This window comes from Colias eurytheme, chromosome 26 (genome assembly GCF_061535395.1).
Source record: "Colias eurytheme isolate Ceu_HAF_F1 chromosome 26, ilColEury1 Martin Lab GWU primary, whole genome shotgun sequence".
Taxonomy (NCBI): Eukaryota; Metazoa; Arthropoda; class Insecta; order Lepidoptera; family Pieridae; genus Colias; species Colias eurytheme.
Window position 1 is genome coordinate 1,275,390 of NC_143005.1, and position 11,389 is coordinate 1,286,778.

The 11,389-nt window shown below is 38.2% G+C and overlaps 1 protein-coding gene across 9 annotated transcripts in view; it reads left to right on the top strand.

The window, feature by feature from the left end:
• Positions 1 to 3,870, top strand: part of LOC149897021 (protein Fe65 homolog) — a 53,546-nt gene extending 49,676 nt beyond the window's left edge. For 8 of the 9 annotated variants that reach the window (XM_090116621.1, XM_090116615.1, XM_090116613.1 and 5 more), the window contains 4 exons: positions 809 to 1,011; positions 1,912 to 2,088; positions 2,977 to 3,194; positions 3,530 to 3,870. In XM_090116621.1, coding sequence (XP_089972747.1) covers positions 809 to 1,011; positions 1,912 to 2,088; positions 2,977 to 3,186 — 590 coding nt within the window. In that variant the 3' untranslated portion in view covers positions 3,187 to 3,194; positions 3,530 to 3,870. The remainder of the gene's footprint in view (positions 1 to 808; positions 1,012 to 1,911; positions 2,089 to 2,976; positions 3,195 to 3,529) is intronic. The other variant, XM_090116612.1, reaches the window with a different exon arrangement.
• The last annotated feature ends 7,519 nt before the right edge of the window (positions 3,871 to 11,389 follow it).

An 11,389-nucleotide genomic window follows, 5' to 3' on the forward strand; every position in this document is an offset into this window, starting at 1 on the left:
ACAAAAAGCAAAAAATGTCTCTGGACTATAATCCAGAGGTGGCGCGAACACTCTGTGATGGCGGGTGCCTTTAAAAAAAAAAACGGCTCTACGTAGCGCTACGGGGCGGGTAGAGCGCTCGCTGCAGTAATGACTCTACGTAGCTGACAGCTAAATACCTCAACTGAGTTGATTCAACGAATAATCGTCATAATGTAGAGCTGCTACATATGGTATCTTCTTGATGCCGCCCAACGTACGCGTGCGTATGCGGACTATAATAAGCAATTGCAAATATGTTTTCAAATTATGGTTGAAAATCCTTACTAACTGTATACAGGATGTCCAACTGTTGGTATAACTAAGCTCAAAGGAGGTTATAGTTTTGCATACGCTGAGTACGTAAAAAATACTTATAAAATTCCTGACGCATTTTTTTTTTCAAATAAATGAATTCTTAAAACTTTATTTGTACACCCATAACAAGCAACCCGTCCAACTTTGCCACCAGCACGTGAGCAATCGTTTAAGATTATGTTTTCATAGACAACTCACATTAGAGAAGCGGTATATGCCGGTTGCGCGAAGCTAGAGAAGAAAAGATGGATTTTCAGGAGAAATTTATCAAAAATTTTTTGACGTAATTTTGTTGTTTAAGTATTTTTTACATGATCAGTGTATGCAAAACTACAAGTCCCTTCGCGCTTAGTATACCAATAGTGGGACACCCTGTATATGTCATCATTCTGCCAAAAATTGCCTTTTGATACGAAAGCATTTTATCTGTCAACAGATGTCAAAACGTCAAGTAACACACACATGTTTACAGGTGCGTCATTCCCGACGCCGATGGAGGAGCCGCGCAAGACGGTCCGCGCGCGGTACCTGGGCAGCGCGGAGGTGCCGCGCGCCACCGGCATGGACGTGCTCAACGACGCGCTCGAGCGCCTCGCCGCCGCGCGCGCGCCCTCCGCCTGGCGCCCCGTCGCCGTCGCCGTGGCGCCCTCCTGCATCACCATCACTGAGGAGGGGGTGAGTGTACACATGCACGTGCCCTCCGCCTGGCGCCCCGTCGCCGTCGCCGTGGCGCCCTCCTGCATCACCATCACTGAGGAGGGGGTGAGTGTACACATGCACGTGCCCTCCGCCTGGCGCCCCGTCGCCGTCGCAGTCGCGCCCTCCTGCATCACCATCACTGAGGAGGGGGTGAGTGTACACATGCACGTGCCCTCCGCCTGGCGCCCCGTCGCCGTCGCAGTGGCGCCCTCCTGCATCACCATCACTGAGGAGGGGGTGAGTGTACACATGCACGTGCCCTCCGCCTGGCGCCCCGTCGCCGTCGCAGTCGCGCCCTCCTGCATCACCATCACTGAGGAGGGGGTGAGTGTACACATGCACGTGCCCTCCGCCTGGCGCCCCGTCGCCGTCGCAGTCGCGCCCTCCTGCATCACCATCACTGAGGAGGGGGTGAGTGTACACATGCACGTGCCCTCCGCCTGGCGCCCCGTCGCCGTCGCAGTCGCGCCCTCCTGCATCACCATCACTGAGGAGGGGGTGAGTGTACACATGCACGTGCCCTCCGCCTGGCGCCCCGTCGCCGTCGCAGTCGCGCCCTCCTGCATCACCATCACTGAGGAGGGGGTGAGTGTACACATGCACGTGCCCTCCGCCTGGCGCCCCGTCGCCGTCGCAGTGGCGCCCTCCTGCATCACCATCACTGAGGAGGGGGTGAGTGTACACATGCACGTGCCCTCCGCCTGGCGCCCCGTCGCCGTCGCAGTCGCGCCCTCCTGCATCACCATCACTGAGGGGGGGGTGAGTGTGGGGGGGTAAAAATGCAAAAAAAAACATCACGTGATTAATGGATGGTCCCTAAAGCTTTTTTTCTCCCTTTTCTTTAATACTTATACTCAAATAAGTGTATGTCCCCAGGAGAGCACGCCGCTGGTGGAGTGCCGCGTGCGCTACCTGTCGTTCCTGGGCATCGGGCGCGACGTGCGGCGCTGCGCCTTCATCGTGCACACGGCGCAGGACGCGTTCGTGGCGCACGCCTTCCACGCGGACCCCAGCTCCGGCGCGCTCTGCAAGACCATTGAGGCGGCCTGCAAGGTGATGTATACATCGATAAATAAATAAATGTCTTCATTTGCATAGTGTGTGTACACAGATAACAATATACATTACAATACGAATCTACACATTACCCCATATCCTATATGTACGTACGCCATGTACAAATTACATCAGCTCCGCATCATTATTTAAGGGGAGTCCCGTCAGCGAAGCGGAGTAAAATTGGTTTGCAAGATCAAATTTTTCATGTATTTGCAATTATATGACGCTTTTAGAAAAATAATCAATACACTTCAAGATATTGCCTAAAAAGTGTGCTAATTTGTTACACAACCACGTGTATTTTGCTCGATCATATAAAATCATAAAAATAGGCTAGAAAAAAACCAAAAAGAAATAATTAATAATGAAATTTCTGATTTTGTAAATAATTTTTATATAAGGATATGTATTTTAATGTACTTCAGAAAACGTGCTAAATTTTGGTTTTCAACTGAAGCCCTGTAATTATTAAATACATATTACATCTCAGAACTTAACGTTGCCCAGCGTTTTCTTGACAGCCGACGTGAGGAGCGAGGAGCGCAAACGGCGCGTTGAAATACCTCGCCTTAATATTATAAGTACATTACAACAGTAATATAGCGGGTATTTAAAAAAATAAAAAGTTATGTAAGTAATAAGTGATTTAACTGTACGGATGGACTAGCGCAAACTGTCTTTCATTGCCAAACTTTTTTTCGCTAAAATTTTTCTTACTGTAGCTCTACTACAAGACGCATACTTCGATCTGTCCAGTCTCTCCGGCCTGTCCGATCCATTTAGACACCTAGTTATACCAATATGAATACTAATGTCTTCATTTTTTCAGTTTGTGTGCAATAAAGCTTATAAATATATAAACAATAGTATCTCATTCCACAGCTCCGCTACCAAAAATGTCTAGACGCGCACGGTGGCCTATCCGGCATCTCCGGCATGTCCGGGATGTCCGGTATCTCCGGGCTGTCCGGTCTGTCCGGGCTATCCCTGGGCAGCGCTGGGGGGGGAGCGGGCAGCCCGGGCGAGCGCGCGTCGCTCGGGCAGGCGCTCAAGTCGCTTGTGGGCTCGCTTACGGGCAGGCGGCCGTCTTGAATGTCAAGGTATGTTATGTGTTATTATAATGTGTGAAGTAGTTATTTGTTAAAATCTCTATTACTTGAAAATTATGAAGTATCATTAATATCTTTAAAAAATTAATAATGTGAATAAGTGAATTGTCCCTTTTAAATACAAATCAGAAACGATACTAATTTCCATATAACTAATCCTATCCAAAGGTTGCCTGGCAGAGATCGCTTGAAAGCGATAAGGCCGCCTATTTAACATGTTGTATCTGTCTTATATGTTTTTTCTTTTCTTTTTTTCTGTATGTGTGTGTTAAATAATGAACTTTGTATTGTATAACTATCCAAATTTATGTCATATCTTGTTCCAGTATTCCCCCGGCGCAGCGAGGCCGCGCAGCGTAGACGCCGCAACGCTAACGCTTCGCACTCTACCATAGCACTTAGTCACTACACTACACTACACTACACACTACACTACGTTACACTACACTACAGTTTCAGCGAGCGATTCACTACATTTGTTATTGGAAAGTAGGTTTTATTGTGCGGGGTTTAGGTTCAATTTTGATTGCACGTATTAATGGATTTTGATGTTGGATAGTACGTTTTGTATCGTTGTTTTTGGGTTCATTTTTGACTGTTATCTTGAAGTTTATGTTACAATTAAGAGTACTACTGTTTATTTGCTTTTAAATAATCAATCAATGATGCCATATAGACTACAGGCCCATGTTGAAAAAATTATGGGTCATTTGACCCACCACCTGACCTATCTAGAATGATATAAGAGCATAAAATAATAAGATTCAGCACTATGACGTCACTCGTAAGCTGTCCACCTGAGTGCAGGTGAGAATTCGAAAGTTCAGGTAGAGATTTTCTCCCCTTGTCTCCATGATTTTTGTACGGCGTTGCGGAATAATGGCTTAAAAGCAGTATAGAAATAGTATGACACAGATGCCGTACAAAAATGGTGGTCACAAAGTCGGAATTTATTTTTATTTTTCGACTGTTGCCGGGGTAAATTTGGTCATTTGATTTTGTACGGCATCTGTGTCATACTATTTCTATACTACTTTTAATCAATTATTCCGCAACGCCGTACAAAAATCATGGAGACAAGGGGAGAAAATCTCTACCTGAACCTTCGAATTCTCATCTGCACTCAGGTGGACAGCTTACAAGTGACGTCATAGTGCTGAATCTTATTATTTTATGCTCTTATATCATTCTAGATAGGTCAGGTGGTGGGTCAAATGACCCATAATTTTTTCAACACGGGCCTGTAGTCTAATAGATTTGTAACTCATACAAGAGAAATGGCTGTTTCATTTTGAAAATATTGCATTTTGAATGGCAAGATTTAGAATCGCTCGTTGAAATTTCTATTAATATAAAAATGTAACACATAAAACAATTCATACGTTATTCAATATAAAATACCTCATGCTTTGGTTGACTGGTCTCCATCTATCACCGTGTTATGTTGTTGCAATAATAGTTTGCTTTATACTGCCGTTTTATTGAAAAACTTCACTTGAACTATTGCACAAATATTAATTTTGTTACGACACATTGTTACGCCATACCGTTTGTGACTGGATATGAATACTGTGAACTCGACACATCTCTAAAATCAGCTTTTTATAATAAAATAATTTATCTTACCATTGCATATAATCCAAATATATTACTGTTTCATATTTTAAATTCACGTTATATGATCTCGTATATTTACTGTTACCATGAATTATCTCGACTCAATGTATCGCTGTTAGTTAAGAATTTGAATTATTTGGTCTCGTTATAATTGTTACCTTATAAATTCCTAGTCGATAGTTGTATGCTTTTGTAAATTCTATGCAATAAGTGATTAGTCGTAAGCGAACACCTTTATTTATGAATCGACGACGTTCGATAAATATGAATCACTGGTATTTACCTTTGTTAGTTTTAACTTGTATTATCATATGATATATCGATGTATTTAAGAAAATATCGGGAGTCGGGACGGGGTTGTATATAGTTATGTAATTCGGGAGAATAGTTTTAGTGTAGCAAATGGAGGACACGGAAGGATTGCAAATGGCGGACGCTATGTTCGGTCGGATTGTTTCGAGCACGGTATGAAGAAATTACTCGAGTGATGTTGCCACTGATTTGGATATTAGTTAATAAAATAGTTTGTTAACTAATGCGTTAGTGGGGCAATGTTGGCTCCGATTTCTGAAGTTTGGTGTCGCGTGTTGGACGTAGAGTAAATAGACGTAACGATAGATAAATATGGAGAGTTTATTTTTGCTTAAGCTTGTATATTATAAAATATAATTATATTGGATTGCGAGAAATGAATATTTTTTGTAAGTCGTCGCAATTGGTATTGATATATGCATATATTTATGATGCGTAGCTTACTGGGACTAGCTTTTCAAAATGAGTACAAGATTTTAAATTTATTTTTCGCCCATTTTGGCTCATGAAATGTATATTTTTAATGCTAGCCTCATTCAAATAAGGGTCTTGAAAACATTGAGCTTTCAATAGCGATTACCTATATTTACTTATGTATTTTAATCCTAAAATATTCCGCAGATATGTATATTTAATGCGCCTGAAGACGACTCTATTAAAATTATTTATAAAGTTTCAAGTCGGTCTTTGATTTGTTTTTTGAATCAGTTCACAAAAGATTATCTAGAGAACATTTATATATTTGTTTGTTGATTTGTAAAGTAGAGTTTTCTATTTAAAGACCGGATTTTCTTGTTAGATTACCTAAAAGCTTATCTTTTCCAACTCCTCATACCTATTAGTAGCACACAAAGGAATTAATTTGAAACTGTTATTGTTGATTCAATAATAATTGGTAGCTTACAGAGCAAGGCTATGTTAAAGATCTCATAAGAGACACAATTTATTTGTATATAGAGCGAAGCGGGACCCACATGAGATTAGTCCAAGAGATCGTAAATCTATTGAAAAATATATCTTGATTCTGTGTCTATAACTAAATAGATTATAGCGAGGGAGCTAATGACCTTCTGCCTTAGAGCCTACTCGCTTTGGTTTGTGTGAAATTGTTTTAGTTCGTAGGAACTCGCGTGTCGGCGGAAAGGTCATTGCCCCAAATCTTAGGTTAAGACGTTCACTTAGGTATCACAAATTAGCTTCAACGTATAACTACTTCAAATATTAGTGGTGAATGTTGCTTGTCGTATAAATACGTCATATAACACTGAGCTGTTCTTATTATACGTAACATAGTTTTATTCACGTTTAAGATAAGTGATGTTTTACATGATGTAAGTCGTGTGGTCGGGCGCGAGCCCAGGCGCAATAGTCGCAGCTTTGATTGCCTTTATCGACGAGGTATATGAGGTATTTTCTACAAAATATAATCGTTTATAATGTAGTTAATAGATAGCTTCTAAATTACAGTTTTCTAGCTCACTGTTTGTTGAATGATCTAACGATGGGAGTTATATTTGAACCGTCATCGCTTTGACAGCTTAAAAGCCTTAAAATTGTGGCTTTTAATGAATAATTTTGTGAAATTAATAAAAAAATATCCATAAACACATTCCTTGTTTTATTTGTACTAACTACCTATCCTTTTCTGACTAAATATGACAATATAAACACATACATGTGACAGTATAAATAAAAAAAATATCCAGGTAAATTAGAAAAATATACAGATGCATTCAGAAAAGGCCTTTATTTAAGTCGGTACAAAATCGGCTCGGTTGCATGATACTTTAGCAATAACAAATATGTTCAAGTAACGGTTAGGACTCATGTTTCAATGGTTAAAGCTATTGTTAACGTTAAATAACTGCCAGAGGCGTCAAATACAAAATGAGATGACATTTGACTTGAAACTTTAACAATGCTAACAAATACTGGTGCTACCCATTTCGTTGTTACTGTGAAACTTACCGTTACTGTTAAATTCGACATTAACCTTAACTATAACTAAACATGGCTATGGTGCAACCAAGCCTAAATGATATGCCTACATGTGACACAGTATTCTGTACTAAAGATAAAAAAAATATTGTGGATTATTTCAACCCCTTGATTACACTTCATAAGCGACATACGCAGACACCTACGCGCATAGAACTTATTTACTAGGTTTTGTTTAATAGGAACAAGAAACTCGCTATTTCTCAATGTCTTCTAAATTTAAATATAGAATTATTATTGAAATAAAATATCTAGTAACTAAAATAGCCAATAGGGTAGATATGGGGATAAAATAAAAGAATGAGTTATAAAATGAATAATTTTATTTAAGGATACAAAAAAGAAATAGTGGATAAGGTCTAGTGAACTGTAGATATTGGCGGTTCATTCTATAAATTTGGTGAATGAAAAGTAATGTAGCGAGTGTGTGTACAATTTTCGACGGACGTCGAATGAAGCGTGAAGGCAAGATAAAAAAGTTGTGATTTGCAGATGTAGACCACGCACCCATCCGCTCTCTGCTTTCGTATATTTTGCTATGTCCAAAACTTAATAGATTCTAAAAATAGTCGGTCATTAATCTATTCTTAACAATATAAAGCTGAAGAGTTTGTTTGAATCGCTAATTTCAGGAACTACTGAACCTACTTCAAAAAACATTTCACTGTTGGGTTACGTAATCCTTGAGTTAAATAGGCTATGTTTTGTAGTCTAGTATCTCTATCTCTGGAGATACTTTATCAGATACCTATATACTTTTATTTTATTAGATTTAATTAGATAGATACTTTATCTCTAAAGTAGGTTTTGAAGTTGTTAAAGTGACTTATAATATTAGGCATTGAATTGGTCACAAGTCACAAGGGGGTGAATGAAATAGCTGACTTAAAAGTATCAATGGAGATATTGTTATTATAATTGATGGAGTAAAAACCATATTATATGAATGCTTCGCTCGCGTGGTCAGAGAAAATTGTCAGTTTTCAAAAAAGCGCCATCTATCGGACTTTACAAATTTCGCAATGATTCCAATGTGCATCATTCTGGTTCATTTCATGGCTGGGGATGAGATGTTATAATGTGATAAACAGGGCCGCGCCGACCCCCGGCAGCGCCTGTGTGCGAAACCTATGAAGCGCCTCTTTTTTATAAAAATTCAATGCGCACCTTACACACACACACTTTCAATCAAATGATTGTTCATTTGTTTTGTTTTGCCTTAGCTATCTCGTTCGTTAAAATCGGGGAATACCCGTGACCCCACCTCCGGGCCCCGCTTGCGTCGCACGCATCGCATCGGGTTGCGTTCAGAAACTCACTTATTCATATTTCATACTCATACAAACTCGGCGCCTCTACGGTTTAAAATAACTAGTACTTTTTCTCTGGTTCAAAGAACTGCCGCCGTTTTAACGTTGAGCTCGTAAGGAATGTAAACTAAAACCCTAAACGTAAAATGAAACCATAAACGTGAATAATAATAAACATTAAATATTGAGAGACTTGTTCAATAAGCGTTATAGATGTTTTGTTGTTTACAAGGCCTATGTTGCGCCTATTGTACCTACTTACTTGTCGATACTCCACTACAAAAAACAATCATATAGGTAACAAAAATAATTTAGGTGGCAGTGGCGGCGCGGCGCCCCTATTGTCTTGGCGCCTGTGTGCGCCGCACACTTCGCACACAGGGGCGGCGCGGCCCTGGTGATAAAATGTAACCTATATTGCTCTCTACTTTTAGCCTCCTAACTGTCTCTAGACAAAAAAATCATTCCATTAAATAGCTCAGTCACGACACGAACAAACACACTTTCGTATATTTATAATATAGTAAGTCTTGTATTGTCCGTGTGTTTATTTAGGTACCTATGTAATTTAAGGAGGATTGATTTTTTTCCTATAAGCTAACTAACTCAAAATTACTCGACCGATTCTAAAAATTCTTTCATGTTTTTTCCTAAGACTGATGTCTGATGGAATAAATAATGTTATTGTTTGGATTTTATAAATTCATTACGTCAATACTATCCACCTCATATATATCTGTCGTGGCCATATTTGCTCATTTCATGAAATGGTTGAATGTCTATGGGCCACATATCATGATATGGTTTGAGCAGATAATGATAAGAAATCGTTTCTCGATATGGGCAACTAAACGCAACCAAACGCATTTGCTCATTTCATTTCATGAAATGAGCAAATCTACTAGATGGCCACGACATATCCACTCTTTGGAAGTAATAATTATATATGTAGGTACTTACCCAGGAAATAGTAATAAAAAATCGTACGATGTGTGTCAAACGGACCAAATTTTACATTTGTAATCCGTGGCCTTGTTGCTAGCTTCATAATAGAATATCCCAATGAAAATTACCGAAAATTACTGATATACCATACCTATCTATATATGTAATGATTTTATATAAAACGAGCGGTCCACCCCGCCTTCGCCCGTTATACATTTATAGATTTTCTCTCCATAAGAACCACCCTCGTACTTCAAGGAATATTAAATAAAAAAAATCACGAAATCAGTTCAGGTGTTCTCGAGATTTGCGCTTAGCATCAAATTTAGCGTTTTAATATAAATAACACCATTTGGATAAAAAATAAAACAACAGAACTTCATTATAAATATTTATTCATCATACATTGGACATAATTTGGAATTCCGTTTTAAATACATCCATCACTATTACAAAAACAAAAAAATCCGAATGTTTCCTAGTTGTATGTATTAAAATAAACTGTCCCACAAGCTTCGGGATTATAAAATAAGCATTTATTATGTTACAATTATAATCATTTCAGTTATTTACTATCTCATAGCAAACATTTACAAGGCCTTAGATCTTACCGTTCTGACTATATTTATATTTTTACGCTTTGCCAATCAATACAGTTAACATGCATTGTATTAATGCATATTATTATAGGAATATTAAGACTTTTTAGGTTATAATCCGCGTCGATAAATAATCGAATCTCCTATGTGCGAGCAAGACAACATGAGGTTTTTGATTCCGATTCTTTCATTATAGGCGCGGATTTTTAATACTTTTTTGCAAAATTCCTTCATTGTGGAAATTTGCAATGCTTCATCTAGGAAATTTTTACACCGCCCGACTAAGTCTGGGCATTCATAATATTTTCCGACCTTACCTCACACTTATTATTGCCTTATAAAGACAGACTTTTATCTCGAAGCCACTTACATAGGCCTCTAAGTATAATATTACCTAGAACTAAGTTCTTAGGCTAAAATGTCTGATTATCTTAAGACATATTCGAAGTTCTAAATTTTCATATCTCGATCTTTATTGTTTTAGACTCAGACATGGATAAATTGATCTTAAACAAACTTTTAGATTTGGAACCAAAATAAGTGTTCAACCTTGTGTTTCTGAAACCAAATGCCACAATTTTTTGTCAGACAGAGACAGCACTATGTAAAATATATTTCGTATCTCTGTCTAACAGCTTAATTTGCAATTGAGTTCCAAAAACATAATTTCTTGTTTGCTCTCAACACAAGTAAAACACGAATACACCACGCACACATATAAAATGGCAGTTTTATTGGCCACTCAATGATTTTATATTATTAACAAGTAAACGTGAATTGATTTCTAGTGTAAAGTAGACTAGCCTATCACCATTACTGGACTTTGATTTTCAGACTATTTTGTAAAGCCTGCACGATGCGAGTAAAAATAAAAAAAATAAGAGAAAAAAATCTGAATTGACGTCACAAATTTATTTATTTAAGAACCATTTTCCAAAACGAAAAGAGGCAAAAAATATTTTTTCTACATTCATACTTCATTTATTTTCACACACAAATAATATGTGTCATAAGGAGGACCATGCTTGATTTTAGATTTTTTTTAATGTTACAACGCGCAGACTTCATATATTTTTCAAACACCAATATCATAAGATCACATAATACGAGACTTACAAATAATAACATACATTTCGATCAGATTTTATATTTTAATGAAATAAAACAACTCATAATTATTGTTATAAAGCATAGAATTTAAATTAGGATTCAATATAAATTTACGAACGATTAATAACTAAAAAAAAACAAAAAATATATTGTGTGGAGAAATTAAGTTAGAACAGACCAGGTTAAATATTTAGGGCCGATTTTTCAATCTTTAGTAAAAACTTATTCATCGAAGATCGTATTAAACAACCATTTTAAAAATGTGTTACTTGCCCACTTTTTGACAGTTTTTAGG